Source organism: Gouania willdenowi, chromosome 17 (assembly GCF_900634775.1).
Source record: "Gouania willdenowi chromosome 17, fGouWil2.1, whole genome shotgun sequence".
Classification (NCBI taxonomy): Eukaryota; Metazoa; Chordata; class Actinopteri; order Blenniiformes; family Gobiesocidae; genus Gouania; species Gouania willdenowi.
Genome location: NC_041060.1, coordinates 33773852 through 33792956, shown reverse-complemented (window position 1 = coordinate 33792956; position 19105 = coordinate 33773852). Strand labels below are relative to the sequence as shown.

The following is a 19105-nucleotide window of genomic DNA, read 5'->3' as shown; positions in this document are numbered from 1 at the left end:
GTGTAGTATACATGATGTAGTATACGTGGTGTAGTATACATGATGTAGTATACGTGGTGTAGTATACATGATGTAGTATACGTGGTGTAGTATACACGGTGTAGTATACGTGGTGTAGTATACACGGTGTAGTATACGTGGTGTAGTATAAATGATGTAGTATACGTGGTGTAATATACATGGTGTAGTATACATGGTGTAGTATACGTGGTGTAGTATACATGATGTAGTATACGTGGTGTAGTATACGTGGTGTAGTATACGTGGTGTAGTATACGTGGTGTAGTATACATGATGTAGTATACATGGTGTAGTATACATGATGTAGTATACGTGGTGTAGTATACGTGGTGTAGTATACGTGGTGTAGTATACGTGGTGTAGTATACATGGTGTAGTATACGTGGTGTAGTATACATGGTGTCGTATACGTGGTGTAGTATACATGGTGTCGTATACGTGGTGTAGTATACATGGTGTAGTATACGTGGTGTAGTATACGTGGTGTAGTATACGTGGTGTAGTATACATGATGTAGTATACGTGGTGTAGTATACGTGGTGTAGTATACATGGTGTCGTATATGTGGTGTAGTATACATGGTGTAGTATACATGGTGTAGTATACGTGGTGTAGTATACATGGTGTAGTATACGTGGTGTAGTATACATGGTGTAGTATACGTGGTGTAGTATACATGGTGTAGTATACGTGGTGTAGTATACATGATGTAGTATACGTGGTGTAGTATACATGATGTAGTATACGTGGTGTAGTATACATGATGTAGTATACGTGGTGTAGTATACATGATGTAGTATACGTGGTGTAGTATACATGATGTAGTATACGTGGTGTAGTATACATGATGTAGTATACATGGTGTCGTATACGTGGTGTAGTATACATGATGTAGTATACGTGGTGTAGTATACGTGGTGTAGTATACATGGTGTCGTATACGTGGTGTAGTATACGTGGTGTAGTATACATGATGTAGTATACGTGGTGTAGTATACGTGGGGTCATGAGAAGCAATTAACACCTCATGACCAGCTCCCGATCATCAATCGTATAGTCGTAAGTAAATCAAAATGTTTGAAATCCTGGTCTCTCCTCATGAGGATATCACACTGTTGAAGCAGAGCCACGGACCATCTTACCTCAAACTCTCACACTGCACATTTGCGAACACTGTAGGAACCAGTGACATGCCGTGAGCACTAGGGTTTGGTAGGCAGGGCGTTACAAATTGAGACCACCAATGTCGACATCAATGACAATTTCATATGTTTCGACTGGCAAGTGTTAATCAAACAAAATCAACATCGTAAAACACCATTAAAGAAACAATAACAACTCAGAACAGCCTCAGTGAGGTGGATCCACAAAGCAAATCCTTCCTTTAGTACCATTCACTGTAGAATTTTCTGAATTTGCTGAAGGTCTGGTAGCTCAGGTGTTGGTCTCCCATCTTTTAAAAGCTTTCATTTTCCCTCTAGCGTTGTCATCCTTCCTGTAATGTAATCCCGCCCACTAGCTAGAGAACGTAGCAGCGGCCACACTGTATCAATTCACTAATGCACTGTGAACGTACATATAGCATTTAGCATAACATGGTTATGTCCAAAGGCAGCGTAGAGAGCTGCCTTTTGAAGTAAATGGTTTTCATATTGGGGAACTGACTGTGCATGCACAAACACATCAAAAAACACGCTATGGGAACGGAGGCAGAGCAGCCATGTGCTTTTCTGAGAGGGTGTGGCCTCCTCCTGCCTTACAGCGGAGTGAGACTGTGCAGCGTCTCTGCCGTACCAGGAAATAGCGATGTTTAGTCATATAGCCTATGAAACGCACAAAATGCTGACACATTCAAACTTATAGGTACTGTAGGCTATTGGAAATGTAAAAATAAATCATTTATAATTATATTATAATTAAAGCAAATAATCAAAATATCAATTCACCCTTGGGTAGGCACTGCCTACCTGACTGTAGGTCACTGGTAAAGGAACACTGTAAAATTGACGGACTGTACTGTCTGTTTAATCAGTTCCTGGTCTGTTGCATTGCCCCCTTTTCTTTTTTGAAGCTCTTTTTGCTGAGATTTGCGAGTGTCTCTCCACTTCCAGGTTCTTCTTCTTCTTCTTCTTCTGTTTTAATGGCGACGCTTAAGAGTTCTTCTTCTTACGTTGCATTTCCGGAAACAACCCCCCGACGTGTCGTGTATTGACGTACAGTTTGAGCATACAGATTGTGTCAGAGTGTCGGTCCGTACAGTGTGAAGTACAGTTTGAGCTGGAGCTGAGTACAACGATTCAAAAAAATTGCCTGCTAGCTGTAAGGTGATTATTACATGTGACGTGATATAATGGGATTTGATGTGATATGATGATGGTTGTGACGCTGAGGATGTGTTGCTGTGATTTCAGGGCTGGTGCTCCTGGATGTGGGACAGAGGACTATGAACGGTGTTGCTCAGCACATGGTGGAGCAGATGCTGATCTCAGGTCAGATCAGCGTTGAAGACCAGAAACTGGTGCTGAGGGCTCTGATGCTCCAACACAGGTACCACCCAACGCCATCAATCCTCTTCAGTTTAATGACTCTCACTAACACGTGTAAAGAGTGCTGATATATGCTACTATACAAGTAGAAGTACTGTTACTTGATTCAAATTGTACTCAAGTACAAGTAAAAAGTAGATCAATTAAATAGTACTCAAAGTCAAATTTACTAGTTACTTTCACCGCCCACATTTGTTATTGGTAATAAATCTTGGTACGGTTCCCTAACATACAGTAAACATCTTGTAAACAATTATGTTTTTAATAAAATTCACCAATGAATTCAATGAAAAATAATGACATTCTCAGGCTCTAAGTATAGATACATTTATGAACTTTAAAACTGTTTCATGTGGGTCACAACATAAAAAGGTAGAAACCACAACCTGAACCCAAGGAAGTAGATGGGAATGATCAGAAATAGATTGACTAACAACAATATGGATAATTTTATTGTTGTCTGATCATTACATTTTTTTTGTGGTTTCACAATGTTTGTTGATCATTTCAAAACAAAAAAGTATTTATTCAGTAACAGTTGGGTGTAGAAATTACTTTACTTTTTTTTTTTTTAGAAAGTACCTAAAGCTGCAGTTTGTAAGTATTTTTTGGTTTTATTTAGTCAAAAATCCATAATCATCTTATTATATTGCAGTGTATATTGTAATCCAAAGTGTTCTGAGTGAACAGTGACTCTCTTCTTCTTCTCCTGGCTCTGTAAATTAGCTTTAGAAATGCAGGACTTCAGCCAATCAGAGATCATTCTACCAACAGGGCGAGTCCTTGAGCCGTTTTAAGCATTACTATTGGCTGCTCAAGCTGCTCTTCAAAACTCGATGCACGTTCCCGATCTGAGAGTAGTGACAGTACCATAGCTTATCTTCTAATGTGGCTTTTGGCACAGTGGTTACACAGCAAACCAAGAGGAAAAAGGCAGACAGAGGTGGAGAAGCAACAGAATAAAAGCACGTGATCACGAGGGGCGGACGGTGTCAGTGTGTGTAGCAAACTGCGAGCAATCCGCTTTCAGTCAGCGCAGTCCGCCCTGAGTCAGAGAGAGAGTGATAACGGACGGAATAAATAGCTTATTAAAATGTATCTAAGGTGAAAAGAACAGACCCAATTGATCTGCAGTAAGGACGGAGTGTCTGTTCTGATCAGCTGAAATTGGCTGCTGCTCGGCTGCTTGTGTTTGAGGAACGGCTGTGAGCTGTGACCCTCTTACTGTCCCCACAGCAGTGAGTGATTTCATGTCTCTAAAACATCAGAAAACGCTCCAATAACACAAGATAAAGTTCCAACATTTGTTACTAGTCTCTATTGAGAAAACAGTTGCAAAGAGTTCCACAGTGTGCGCTTGCACGCAAGAGTTTCGTTCAGGAGGGGAAGGGGGAGCGTGGACTGCCTCACAGTTGTACATACTGCAGCTTTAAGTACAAGTGAAATTACTGATTTAGAAATGTAATCCAAAAAGTACAAGTAAAAGCATAAAAGCAATTCAATTACAGTAAGGTGAGTACTTGTAATCCATTACTTTCCGCTCTGTTGCTCTGTTCATAGTTACCTCAGCGATGACAAAGATCCCAGCGTCTTCAGTAGGAACATCTCTGCAGCCCATTTAAAGGCCAACTGTGAGACAGAAAAGGTGAACTAACACAAATACTAACACAACCTGTGGATAAATACCTAAATGCTTGCTGTGGTATGGTGAATATATTTATGCTGTACAGAAGGAAGCTTCCACCTCCTGCAAAGTCAGAACTAAACCAAGACTGAAGCTGCTGGAGAAGATTCCAGGACGAGCTGAGGCGAGCGTGATCCTCGTGGGTACGCAACAAACACTTACTGTTTAATTTCAGATCATTTCACACCAAGTGTGCTCACTGACGCAATCACGCCTCTATATGCACACTCATCTGCCATGCCAGCCTCACCTGTACTCCAACCGTAGAATCCATGGAATGATACTCTACATCTTTCTCTCTTATCATATCTTTTCTGCCGTACTCAGTTCATTCAGTTAAAAACATTTACATCTAAGTCATCCCCATCTTCTCCGGTGTCACCCAGGATTCTGTCCTCACTTCATCATTTATCTCCTCCCCCACGGCCATATATTCTGTAAACATCATTGCTATGCAGACGACACCCAGCTCTACCTTTCCTCTAAAATCCTAAAGCCCTCCATAAGCTCACCCTTCATACCTGACTGAACTCCTCCACATAAACACACCCAGCGTGACTTAGATCCTCCTCCCACCATGGGGTCCAGAGCCTTCAGCCACTCTGCCCCCCGCCTTTGGAATTCCCCCCCACCGGACATCTGAAACATTGACCATTTTTAAATCACAGCTCAAAACCCACCTTTTCTAGCAAACGCACTCATTGTGACTGTTACTATGTAGATTTCCCCTTTTAACTCTTACATATTTCTATCTTGTATTTTTCACTATTTATTTTATCTGTTTGTACGATGTCCTCGAGTGTTTTCAAAGGCGCCTATGAATGAAATATATTATTATTATTACACTTTTATAAGCTTGAGTTGGTGAAAACATGGCCACTCGGACAATAAAAGATGAACATACCACACAAATGGCAAAAAAAGTATTGATCTGTAATTGGTGGTATTAAAGGGTAACCATATATTGAATTTTTATTTCAAGCACTATCAAAGATCAAATAAAAAACAAAAGGTTTATTTTATTTAAATGTCCTTGTAGAGCAGCAGCAGGAGAAAAACTGCTTGGTGGCCGCTATTATGTTCAAGTCGTAGACAGGTGTTGTGATAAAATCCGTGACGGGACAAAATGGTGGCTCTGGTGAATAATTGTGGACATCAGCCACTGGAGACACCTTTTTGTCAGGTAACGGATTTTGTCACAACACCTGTCTACGACTGGTTTCCACACAGACTTCAACCACTGACTTCTGTGGCTTTGGAGAATTATGGTAACACTTTATATTGGGAACACCTATTAACCAGTTGCTTATTAGCATGCAAATTAGTAACATATCGACTATTAATTAGTCATTATTAAGTACTTATTAATGCCTTATTCTGCATGGCCTTATTATACAACCAGTAAGCCTTTAACTCAGAGTTTTCCCTCACTAACCTGAGAATTATTACTTATTAACAGTAAGTAAGGAAGTTGTTATATATGAATTATGATCTCAATAAAGATAGGGTTAAGGTTAACTTTAACCCTGTTTGGACTGCGAGACTAAGGCATTAATAAGTACTTAATAATGACTAACTAAGAGACAATATATTAATAATGCTAATAAGCAACTAAATAATGGTTAATAGGTATTCCCTAATATAAAGTGTTACCAGAATTTTTTTTTTCTCTTAACCTTAAAAAAACAACAAAAAAAAGACAAGGGTAGAAAAATCTTATGCCAGTACTCACTGGTAATGGCAACTATCTAAATAAGACTAATTTGTATAGGTTGAAAACTATGCTATCTTTGCTGAATTTTTTGTAGTTTTTTTCCCAAAGGTCTTTCATTCCAAGGGGAAAGTCTTGTATTTTATTGTCATGGTCACTTTATAGAAATTCTGTGAGCTACTCCTTCCCTTTGAAAGGTCCAGTGACTCTCCGTGTTGTGTGTGCAGGCAGCATGGACTTCTTGGAGAAGCCTTTCCTGGCATTTGTGCGGCTACAGGAGGCCATTGTGCTGGACTCTTTCCTCGAGGTTTCTGTCCCTGTTAGGTTTTTGTTAGTCCTGCTGGGCCCACCCACTGCCAATGTGGACTACCACCAGTTTGGTTGGTATATGTCCATGCTCATGTCAGACAAGGTAATACAATGAATAAATAGAATGACCCCATAGCAACATAGCATATTAAACCTGCAGCCAATGTCTCATCATTCAGGAATTTTATGGGACAGTATGCCAGGTTAAAGATGGAGAGGACCTAATGACAGCCGTCAATCATTTCCTGGAAGACAGCCTAATTCGTCCACCATCTGATGTCAATGCAGACAGGCTGCTACAGTCCGCATCTTCCTTCAAAGGGGCCACGCTCAACAAGTGGGAGGAGGAGCAGAGCATCAATCAGCTGCAGAGACAGACCGACATCCAGAAAGACAAAGGTCTGTCCGTTATCATGTCTGTGCTTTTGCAGACTGTTCTGTCACTGTTCTGTCATGGTGTTCATCTGTAGGGATTGAGACCATTTCTCAAAGTCCATCACAATGCCACAATACATTCAATACAGGAAGGATTGGATCAAAAAGTTAACAACTACAGACACTTAAGATGTACGGAGTATTGATGGGTTTAGGGTTGACAGTTTCTGGCTAGTAAAAGGAGGAGCTAGTAGTACTTTGCTATGCAGCTTGGGGCCAGAATTGTCCAATTATTTCTTGAAGGTAAGAGCAAATATCCGCTGCTAAAAATGAATATATCATCCAGCTGGTTTTAGAAAACTCTTAACAGCCCTTTGGGATCTTTTACACGGATAAGTGGTGTTAAGTGACAGAGCCTGTTGTGTACTGTATGTACATTAACTCACGCAAAGACTAAAACATGCACATTTAACCGTAAGCCAATCTTGAATCATGTCAAGATGCTTTAATGCTCTCCTTATGAGAGAACTCATAGGGAATGGGATACATTAAAACAATCACCTCTGAGGAAGACTGGCAGTTGACAGTCAAAACATGTCAGGAGATACATTTTCCTGAAAAAGCTTGTCTGAATAAACAAAACCTTAACACATACACATAAATGTGTCACAACAATGTGTTGACCTCTAAACTATGATAGATCTTGTATGTACATTGGAAATTGAACTTATAAACCAATCTCAAGTTGGAATTATCCATAACAACACATCAACATACATGTGTACAATGTGTTTCTCATTGTGTTTTGGTCGGAAATGGATGCAATATAAGCGGTGAATTACAGATACATCTTAATGTAGTGAAATTGCAGCCGTGAACATCACATTTCTCCTGTTTCCACTTTCCGAGTGCTGAAATAGCGTCAGTGCAGTTCTTAATGTTCGCTGGGCATGGATGTTTTATGAACGAAAAAAGCTTCAGGCACAATGTAAATCATGGGACCGTGGATGGTTGCGAACTTTGACTGATTAAAGCTTGCACATGTGTCAATGAAATGACGGATTGAACATTAGAGCCTTTACCAGGATTCAAGGTGCAGATAAATGTATAAAATAACTGCAGTATATTTGTGCCATCAGTTTTTGATCTTTTTTCCAGATCCTTCAGATCCCAAACCCTGTGATGAAACCCTGCGACGCACTGGTGTCCTGTTTGGAGGGTTGATCAAAGACGTAACTAGGCGATACCCTCAGTACCTCAGCGACATTAAAGATGCTCTGAATTTCCAGTGCTTAGCTGCCACTATTTTCATCTATTTCGCCGCACTCTCTCCTGCGATTACCTTCGGTGGTCTACTGGGTGAGTTGAATATTCGCTGCAGGAGTTTAAGGCTGCTGAGATGATAGGTGATCTTTTATTTCTGCCTTGTGGTTCAGGTGAGAAAACGGACGGCCTGATTGGTGTGTCTGAGTTAATCGTTGCCACAGCATTGCAAGGGATTGTGTTTAGCTTGTTGGGAGCTCAGCCGCTGCTGGTGATCGGTTTCTCTGGACCGTTGCTGGTATTTGAAGAAGCTTTTTACATGGTGAGAGTTTTCACACGTCCTTTAGGGAATTCTCTGTAAAGAAATCAGTCATCTATAGAATGTTGACATATTTGCTCTCATTAGATCTCGTTTCTACTTTCCTTGATTATTAATGGATACAACAGATCATTCTCTATGAAAAAATTAGTTAGTTGGACCAACTAAACTGAATTATTTAAGTCTAATTTAATTAAGTTCTTTGAAATTAAGTATGTTTATTTAACGCAATTGATTTAATTAATATTTACTAAATAATTAAATTGTTCTAAAATCATTGTTACATTAATTCAACTGTAAACCAAAAGTTGTTTACATTCACTACTGATGTCAGCGTGACCCCAAAGATGTGTTTTCAAAGATTGAAAGTTGTGCTAAAACTTCCTGGAAACACTGGAATACTGCTGAAATTCAATGTCTTGTGGAGTGACGTCACATCACGGGGAACACTGCAAATAAACCAGAACAAAAATGGCATCAAGGAAATCACTGTCTTCCTTTTTTGGCAAAGAAAAAAGAGAAATCTTGGTAAGAATTGTCAATGTAAAACTTTAAATGCTGGTGTTTCCAATGACCTGGACATCAGTCACTTTATTCTTCCATCACCTAAATAGATGACTAGCTGTATGAACATAATCAATAACCCTGATACATGTAAAGCTAAGAGCTTGATCGAGGTTCTCTGCTTCCTTCACAGCAGACTGCTCTGGATGCAAAATACATCACACGATATCTGACTCCTTTGTTCTTCTGGTGCTTTCCACCTACACTTCAGAGTCCAGGGGTGGGGTTTTGACCCCCACACTCTTCACCATTTGCTGGTCTTGTGATAACCAACAGCATGATGGGGGTGCTTCCAGTGACCTTTGTTTTCATCTTTGCTTACTACTCCAAGAATCATATCTTCTAGGACCTTGCGTTGACTCCTTTTAACAATGCTGTGTGTGTTTACACATACTAAGTCCAGTTCCTCTATAATAATTCTACACAAACATTCAGGTTCCATCATTCTGACCACACTCATAGAATCAGTGTACAGATTCTTACAGAATGAAGTAAAAACACTTTTTAAATATCAGAAATGTAACTTTGAACATTGCAGACTAACCTCGTATTGTTAGCGATGACGTGAGGCCTTTTAAAATAAGTTGTGGCAAAACCACAAATAGAAACAGATTCTAAATCCTCTGCGTCAGCACTGATGTAGCCCAGAAATTTCAACCTTAGATTTGTTTTTGAGATAATCCCATTTTTCAGAAGAAATACCTTGGATTCGTTGATCTGTGAGGCCCAAACTATGTCTTTATCTGAGTTAAAATAAGTGACAGGGATCATCACTATTCCTGTTTTTTCTGGCTTGTATCCAGTAGTGAACCCAATTGCAGAGACGGAGACTGAGACTGGTGATGAATGCAATGAAAATGTTTATTTTCAGTACTTATTCGTTAGTTGTTTGCAGGTGAAGAGTCCGGATGAGAGCTGACAGAGGCAGGCTGGTGCGTGGAGAGAACAGGGGATCCAGGGCGGGTCTGTAAGCTGACAAAGAGGCAGGCAAGGCAGGTAGTTCACAGAGTTGTCCGTGTGGCTGAGCCCAGGCTGGTGCAGGAGTGGAGGGAAGGCAGGATCTGACTGAGCAAGAGGAAACTGAGTCTACGATCTGGCAAGGAGGTGGAGCTGACGACCGGTTCTTATAGCTGTGGAGAGTGGTGATTGGTTGTAGCTGCAGCTCAACTCCTGCACAGCTGAAGTCACTCCTGTAATTAAGCACACACACAGTGGGAGAGAGCCTGCAGCCTAAGAGGAGGAGGCAGAGGGCCTGACAGCAACAGTGTTGTTTTTGGTCTAAATTATAGATTTTAATTCTTCATAATTTTAAAGAATTGTTCCTCAATTGTGACGTAAGTTGTTCTGCACAGTTTTTCTGTGAGTGTGATTGGTCTGACGCTGCAATCTACGCCCATTTCTTGTGAACGGGTAGCGCACATAGCCAGGCTGAAATCACCTGGGTTAGTGAATGTGTTTATATCCTGCTTCGTAAAACAACTGCTCTGTGACAAAGAATGTTTGGTTAGGTGAAGCTATCAGAGATATCAGGATATACTGATCCAGTGCAGGATGGAGAAAAAATAACAAACTTCCTATATTGTTTTTCAAGTTACAAATTATTTTTTACGCCACAACACAAAAGCCACAAAGGAAGGAAAAATCAATGAAGAAAGGAAAAGTTAACAGAGGCAAAAAAAACAAAAAATCCTTGAAGAAAAGTTAAACTGAAAGTTAGAACTGAACGAATACTTGCAGCAAATTGCAAGTATGTTTGTAAAAATGACCAAACTCGATCCTAACTTCCATGGATTTTTTTTCCTCCGTTGTGGCTTTTGTGTTTTTGCCAGAGTTTCAACAATATAAATATTATTAGCTTTAACAAAAATAAAAAATAAAAAAATATATATATATATATTCCTACATCTACATTTTCTCTTGTTCTTTCTAGTTTTGTAAGGTCAACGGTATTGACTATCTGACGGGTCGACTGTGGATCGGGTTCTGGCTGGTGCTCATTGTGCTTCTCACTGTGGCATTAGAGGGAAGCATTCTGGTCCGTTTTGTCTCTCGCTTCACTCAGGAGATCTTCTCTTTCCTCATTTCTCTCATCTTCATCTATGAGACATTTGCCAAACTGGTCAAGGTATATTCAAAGAGATTTTTTTTAAATCAAACATAGAAACCTTGTGTAGATGCTTTATGTAATTCCAGTTCTGTTGCTTTTTTGTAGATATTTCGGGAGCATCCACTTCAAAGCCATGGAAACAACACATTGTTTCCATTTGACTCCAACTATACTGGAAATTCAACGATTTTGGAAGTGAATAGTGGAGAGCCAAACACAGCTCTGCTCTCATTAGTACTTATGGCAGGAACATATTTGATTGCCTTCTACCTTCGCAAGTTAAAGAACAGTTCCTTCTTCCCTGGAAAGGTTGGTGGCATATGAGTTTAACAAGTCTGACATGATATGAATATAGTATTTTTATATTCACACACTCACACCAAAGCTCACTTTTTAAGGTTTTCCTTTGAATGTCTTTTGATCCTAATCCTGGTGTTTTAGCTTCGGAGACTCATTGGGGACTTTGGGGTTCCCATTGCCATCTTCATCATGGTGATGGTTGATTACAGCGTGGAGGACACCTACACCCAGGTGAGAGTGGTACTTTTAAAAAGCACAGGAACAATCAAGAACTTTTAGATAACTGTTGTTTTTTTCTGACTGACAGAAGCTAAATGTTCCGAGTGGATTCTCTGTGTCCAGTCCAGAGAAACGGGGATGGGTCATTTCCCCACTGGGATCAAACGGGGAGTTTCCTATGTGGATGATGGGAGCGAGCGTGCTTCCAGCCATCCTGGTCTTCATCCTCATCTTTATGGAGTCCCAGATCACAGCGTACATCATCTATTTCTTCTACCTTCAGTATTTGGACTCTTAGCTTTGATTGTTGTGTTTAAAATGTGTTTTTACATTTGCTCGTACGAATCCCCTCCAGAGATCTTGTGTGTTGGTTGTCTTTGTGTCCTTCAGGCTGATAGTCAGTAAGAAGGAGCGGATGCTGGTGAAGGGAACGGGCTTCCATGTGGACCTCCTCATCATTGTGTTGGTGGGGGGAATATCGGCCTTTTTTGGCTTACCCTGGTTGTCTGCTGCCACTGTTCGCTCTGTTACTCATACTAACGCTTTGACTGTCATGACTAAACCGAACACACCTGGAGAAAAGCCAGGGATCCTGGAGGTCAAGGAGCAGAGGGTGACTGGGTTCCTGGTAGCTGTTTTTGTAGGTGCGATGACCACCAACGACTGAGTATTAATTCTGTTTCTGCATGTCTGACATGATTCTGTACCTGCTCCGGTCTGCAGGTCTGTCGATTGTGTTCGGAGAGGCTCTGCGTCAAATCCCTCTGGCTGTGTTGTTTGGGATCTTCCTCTACATGGGTGTTATGTCGCTCAATGGGATCCAACTCACAGAGCGACTGCAACTGTTACTGATGCCACCAAAATACCACCCTGAAAGCAGCTACGTCCAGAAGGTCAGCCCTGTGTCCTCGCAAACATGTCACCAAAAAACTGGAACATGCTTTTGAAAACTGATTGTGAGCACTCACGCTGAGCTTTGGATTATCTATATACTGGATTATCTATATACTGAATGTAAATATATTATCTGTGGATAAAGGGACTCGTGGTTAAGGAAGCAGGATTGTAATCATAGGCTCACTGGTTTGAATCTCCCTGGTCCATGACTGTGAAATGTTGATCAGTTCCTTATATTAACTCTAAATGCTCCCTGGGTGCTACATCGTGGCTGCCCACTGCTCCTCGGGGAGGGGTTAAATGCAGAGAACACATTTCGTGTATGTAGCTGTAGGAATAAGGATTTATTAATAATGGGTTGTATGAATTAGAATATTAATTATGATTATTAATATTAGCTCAAAGGATGCCGGGGTGCCACTCCTTTAAACAGGAGAAATAGGTCTAAGCTTTAGACTAAACCCATTAATTTGAAACCAGGGAAATAAGATTCGTACAGCAACATGTATACCTTAATACACAGTTTTAATAAAGAGGAACAAAAGATTACATTTAAACTTTTATTCAAAATTAAACAATTAACAAAGTCAAAATATCAATTAAAATGGGATAATTAAATCATGATAAAATACATTTCTAGTCAAATAAGAATGAGGATTATACATAATAAGTCAAAACGTTATTCTAAAGAAAGCTAGTCTACTAAATATGGTATAAAGAGGTAACTATGCATATTCGAATAAAATATCATAAAATCAAAGCATAAAAATACAAAATGAGCTCATTAAACATGTAGGGAGACATAGACAGGGGAACAAACAAATGTTTATGGAGTAAAATGTGGTTAAATTGTGTTCTGCTGGTTCCATGTTCGCTGGTCCATACCTTGAGGCGAAGTTCTGGTTGGACCTAGAGACGTTCTGGGTTTGCAGGAACAAAGTTCGTCGTAGCAGTAGCTGGCGTGCCGCCGTTGAGTTCTGTTTTGTTAAACGGTAGGGTTCCTATTGACGGATCCACAACCCCTTCTGGGTTGATCGCAGCAGGTTTCAGACGAGGAGAGAGAGGACCGTGGTTTGGTCCGCGGTTCAGATGTTGGTAGGTCGGCTTTGAGGCACGCTGTTTTGCGTCTTAAGCTGTTTCTTAAAAATCTACGCAACTACAAATAAAACAAAAATGAAATGAAAAAACTGGAAAAATGAGGAAACGTGTTGTTGAGCATGAAATGCCAGCGTCCCAAAACTGAAGTTTTGTGAGCAGTGCGTCTTTTTAAACAAAACCTGAGAGACGTCTATTGGATGAGGTGTTTTGGTTGATCATGTCAGTGATTGGGCAGTGTCTCTGCTTTCAGCCTGTGGGTGTGTCTGGAGTGTGTGTGATGAAAGACAAACAGAAGAGTTCTAAGCATAACACAAACAATAATAATTAATTCAGCATAATTCAAATCATCTTTTCAACATCATATATTGATATATCATGTATTATGGGACACTTTGATACCAAACATTACTAGGAAGTAACAAAGTATTGCTTAAGAAATCAGTTGTAAATTTTTTGGTAAAATATTGTTTTTAAACATCATGTTCTTATTTTCCTTACTATATGGTGGACAGTAAATACCTTAATACTAACATTGTGATGTTTTCTGGTGTTTTAAGCACTTTTTAAATGCTGAAACATTTAAAATAGCATTATGTTGGGTATAGGACCGACAATATTTGCGATTTCAATTTCTGCAGGAACCATTCCAATAATGTTTTCTTTTGTGACTTTTCAAACCTACTAACAGTTTCTTTGTTCTCATTTTGGAGGAAAAACAGAGAGCTGGTGTTTTTCCACAGTCCTGTGGGACCTTTGGTTAGTGTTCTGGAGGTGACAATTCACCGCCGGGTGTCGGAGCCCAGAGTTTGAAAACTTAGCATGTAAACATTAGCCGATAGCTTCTTTTTGATTGTATTTGCATTTCACAGTGGGAGACAGACTTTCTAAGGTTCAAGGGTGTGCGACGTTGGATTTGTTTGGACTGCAATGATACCGTTAATAAATTGTTTCATAAATGCTTTACAAATTCCGTGTGCATCTAAACTGACTGTTGTAGATTAATGACACTAAACGAGTCCGGACTGAGTCTGTTCTGGTCTGAGGAGATCCGGATCTGCGAGGACAACAAACTGGAACTGGAATAGATGGGGTTCAACTCCCTACAGTGTCCTTGCTAAAAGCCAACATATATGAAAACACAATAGTTATCACTCTACACATTTCACAACAAACCTAAAGGCCCTGACGTCTCACCTTCCAACCCAACCTCATTTAACCATCCATGAAAAAGCTACTGAACCTCCCACTTTTCTATAGCAATACATACTTCCTACAGGCACTGACTTCGTATATGACAATAAAGTATAACGTATATTCTACCAGTGTTATTAAAACACTGTTAGTTTTACCTGTGAGGTAGTTTGAGAGGGAGGAGCTCGCATTCTTATTGGGTAGGAGGAGCCAGGATTATCAGGAAGAGAAATTTCCCCCTTAAGACAAATTATTGCTGGAAAAATCAAACTCACCCGTTTGTAGCTGACTTTTTACAAAATGTGGTATAATAAGGCAAGACTGTAGCTGAAGGGCTAAACCACTGAGATAGAGAACAACAAACTCTTTATTGCTTTTCTTGACTGGAGAAGTAATTTCTATGTGACTTCAAACAGTAAAGCCTGCTGTGACACAAATGTGGGCAACTGTCGGCCCAACCCTCGCTCTGAATTTAGGCAGTGCCTACAAATGCACAAAATTACTCCGAAAAAGCCATACAATGACAGAAAAATACACAGAACATCATCATCAATTACAGAAAATACACAAAGCAACAACAAAAACACTCAACAACTCCAAACACTGACAAAGCAACATCAAAAATGGACAAAATTACAACAGAAATAAACACAAACCCTCTGATTGATCTTTATTCGAATGATGAATGTTGATCATGTGACCCTCAGATCAAGGCAAGGCAAATTTAATTGTATAGTGCATTTCATACACAAGTTGAGTCAATGTGCTTTACCGAAAACATTTAACAGTTAAAAAATCAAAAAGAACATTAAAATCAGCAGAAAATTTTTTTTTTTTTCACATAAAAATAAAAGCCTTTAACTTGGAGTTAAAGCTAAAGACTGGTTCCTTGTCCTGTATGTAATCCTTTCATTTAATGTTTTGTGTCTCACCTTGTTTTATTGTTAAGTGTGACATTTCTTACATCAGCCTGTCTAACAACAACAGATGGAAATCAGCCTATGGCTATAATCTGACATATTTACATTTTTCTTGAATGGTCATTGATACTGTCCCTACTTAAATAAAAAGAATAAATAAATTAATTAATTAAATGTGATTAGATATAATCACGTGTTTATGGCCATGCTGTGATCACTCCCTCGCTCTTACAGGTGCGCACCTTGAGGATGCACCTGTTCACCATCGTACAGGGGGTGTGCCTGTCTATTCTGGGCGGCGTCATGGCTACGGCAGCAGCGTTGGCGTTCCCCTTTGTGTTACTGTTAACCATTCCTGTGAGGATGCTGCTGCTGCCCTGGATCTTCACCCAACAAGAGCTTCAAACTGTGAGTGTTTGAATCAGCACGTCACATATCAATGCCCACAGTTACATGACATTTTTTAAATTTGGAATGAATTATTTTGAATGAAATTATTCTGAATTAAAGTGTTCCGCTTCATGTTTACATGGAAATAGTCATTCCGAATTGAGGTTTACATGGAAAACATTTATTTGGCTTTATTCAATTCGTCTTTAGGTCTGGGGGTTGGGAAGGTTTTGATTGGATCGGAGGCGAACGTGTCACGTCTGCAGTGACGTGCCATCAGGGTAGGCAAGGTAGGCAGTGCCTACCCAAGGGTGAATTGATATTTTGATTATTTGTTTTAATTATAAATTATTTATTTTTCCATTTCCAATAGCCTACAGTACCTATAAGTTTGAAAGTGTCCGCATTTCGCGCATTTCATAGCCCAAATTACTAAACAGCGCTATTTCCTGGAACAGCTGCACAGTCTCACTCCGCTGAAAGGCAGAGGAAGGCCACGCCCCCTCCCAAAGGCACATTGCTGCTCTGCCTCTGTTCTCATAGTGCGTTTTTACGTGTTTGTGCATGCGCAGTCAGGTCCCCAAGATGACAATCATTTACATCGTAACGTAACCGCGCTATGCTAAATGCTATACGTAAGTTCACAGTACATTAGTGAATTGATATCACATGACTGCTGCTGCTACGTTCTCTAGCTAGTGGGCGGGATAACACTACAGGCAAGATGACAGCACTTGAGACGATAAAGAAACCTTTTTTTTGAGGAAAAACAACAGCTTTAAAAAGATTGGGAGACCAACACCTGAGCTACCAGAGCTTCAACAAAGGTAAGATTAGAACATTGTTGGTACTTTCTACAGTGAAAGGTAGGTATGGCTTTGTGGATGCTCCTCACTGAGGCTGTTCTGAGTTGTTGTTGTTATTTTCTCCGTGTTTCTGTGTTTCCAACACAAACAACGGATGTGCTGCCGTGTCATGAGATATATCTTGTTGGGAGAGTATGGAGGCTATAATAAATAATTGTTTATGTTTCTTTAATGGTGTTTTCGATGTTGATTTTGTAAGATGGCTAAATTCTTTTTCATGTGGATCTTGTTGGGTTTTTTCTTTCTTATTATGAATTTTATATTTTATAGCGCATTGAGATGACTTTGTTGGAAATTGGTTTGATCCTACGACACATAAGATACGTTTCGGTGTGAATGCAGCATAAGGCTCTTATCAAAAAAATTGTACCGGGTCGGGTCCGGGAGGCCATCTTGGATTATGTCGTCAACAGCGCATCTTCGTGACTGGGTGAGCATCAGTGACGTGCCGTCAGGGTAGGCAAGGTAGGCAGTGCCTACCCAAGGGTGAATTGATATTTTGATTATTTAATTATAAATCTTTTTTTTTTAATTATAAATTATTTATTTTTCCATTTCCAATAGCCTACAGTACCTATAAGTTTGAAAGTGTCCGCATTTTGTGCGTTTCATAGCCCAAATTACTAAACAGCGCTGTTTCCTGGAACAGCTGCAGTCTTTTTTTTTTTTTGCTCTGCTGTAAGGCAGAGGGAGGCCGCGCCCCCTCCCAAAGGCACGTCGCTCTTCTGCCTCCGTTCTCATTGCGTGAGTTTACGTGTTTGCGCATGCACAGTCAGGTCCCCAATGTGACATCAATTTACACGTAAAGGCAGCATAGAGAGCGGCCTTTGCACGTAACTGCGCTATGCTAAATGCTATACGTAAGTTCACAGCACATTAGTGAATAGATGACATGTGACTGCTGCTGCTACGTTCTTTAACTAGTGGGCGGGTGACAGCGCTAGAGATGATAGAGAAACTTTGTTTTGAGGAAAAACGACAGCTTTTAAAAGATGGAGACCAACACCTGAGCTACCAGATCTTCAGCAAAGGTAAGGTCAGAACATGTTTCATACTTTTCACAGTGAATGGAACAAAAGGAAGGATTGGCTTTGTGGATGCTCCTCACTGAGGCTGTTCTAAGTTGTTATTTTCTCCGTGTTTCTGTGTTTCCAACACAAACAACAGTTGTGCTGTCGTGTCATGAGATATTTCTTGTTGGAGAGTATGGAGGCTATATTAAATAATTGTTTATGTTTCTTTAATGGTGTTTATGATGTTGATTTTGTTAGATGGCTAAACACTTGTTCATGTGGATCTTATTGGGTTTTTTCTTTCTTATTATGAATTTTATATATTGATAAGCGCATTGAGATGACTTTGTTGGAAATTGCTTTATACAAATAAAAATGATTTGAATTGAATTAACACTTGACAGCAGAAACATATGAAATTGTCATTGGTGGTCTCGATTTGCAACGTGCCTACCCAACCCTAGTGGTCACGGCACGTCACTGGTGAGCATGGGGGGAATTGCCAGAATTACTTCACAGTTGAATTAAACTTTTACAAGACGGAGATATTGTTCCTTTCGGAATTAAAATCAAAATAATATGGCCACTTAATTTGGATTTAAACTTTAATTCGGAATGACCATTTTTATTCTGAATTAGGTGTTTACAAGGTCAGTTTAAAGAGTATTTCACTTTTATTCTGAATTAAAGAGTAATTAAAGCTCTTATGTAAACGTGGCAATGTGATTTCATAAAGGCTCTGTGGGCGGAGCCTCAGTTCGTTGTTGGGTTGCAAACCCTCCTTCTCTTTATCTGACTGACCTTTAACCTTTGCTTCTGCAGCTGGATGCTGATGATGCAGAGCCCCACATAGAGGAGGAGGAGCTGGATGAGCACGCTCACATCTGCATGCCCATGTGATGGCGACGTGCTTGTGGCCATCCCAGCAACTTCCTTCAATATTGTGACTGTATCGTATGGTTTAACACATGATGCAGATGAAGGAAAACTAAAGAGGGACTTCTGATCAATAAAGTAGAAAAAACTTGAACCTGGCTCTGTATGTGACTATTCTAATCCCAGAATGAAGTCTGACTTACGTTTGTTCTAACATCTTACAGTGCAATAGACTAACACGATTCAACTAATTTAAGTACAACAAAAAAGAGAAAAAGATGATATCATAATAGATCTACTCATATCTACAGTAGACCTGTTGGTAGAAGCTTTAAAAGGCAGCTGTGATGCAGCTGGTTTCTGAGTTCTTCACTAATCAAACATCACTGATAATTTCACACATTCAATGAAAAAATACCAGCCAACAACCAACCGG

The 19105-nt window shown here is 39.9% G+C and overlaps 1 protein-coding gene across 1 annotated transcript; it reads left to right on the top strand.

Annotated features, from left to right (window-relative positions):
* The first annotated feature begins 2449 nt into the window (after positions 1 to 2449).
* On the top strand, positions 2450 to 18785 carry LOC114479322 (anion exchange protein 2-like). Its single transcript, XM_028472961.1, has 15 exons — positions 2450 to 2568; positions 4128 to 4212; positions 4298 to 4394; positions 6190 to 6374; positions 6451 to 6670; positions 7814 to 8005; positions 8083 to 8231; positions 10723 to 10917; positions 11005 to 11208; positions 11341 to 11430; positions 11507 to 11673; positions 11809 to 12062; positions 12142 to 12311; positions 15759 to 15932; positions 18616 to 18785. Exons 1-15 carry the CDS (start codon positions 2465 to 2467, stop codon positions 18691 to 18693), a joined length of 2364 nt encoding a protein of 787 aa, XP_028328762.1. The 5' UTR covers positions 2450 to 2464; the 3' UTR covers positions 18694 to 18785.
* Positions 18786 to 19105: the final 320 nt, after the last annotated feature.

What these genes read in the sequence shown, in the direction of transcription:
- LOC114479322 (XM_028472961.1), top strand. Translation starts at nt 2,465, where the DNA reads ATGAACGGTGTTGCTCAGCACATGGTGGAGCAGATGCTGATCTCAGGT. An exon ending in TTGAAGAAGCTTTTTACATG is followed by an intron (nt 8,232 to 10,722) that starts GTGAGAGTTTTC and finishes TGTTCTTTCTAG; the next exon opens with TTTTGTAAGGTCAACGGTAT. An exon ending in GTTCCTTCTTCCCTGGAAAG is followed by an intron (nt 11,209 to 11,340) that starts GTTGGTGGCATA and finishes CTGGTGTTTTAG; the next exon opens with CTTCGGAGACTCATTGGGGA.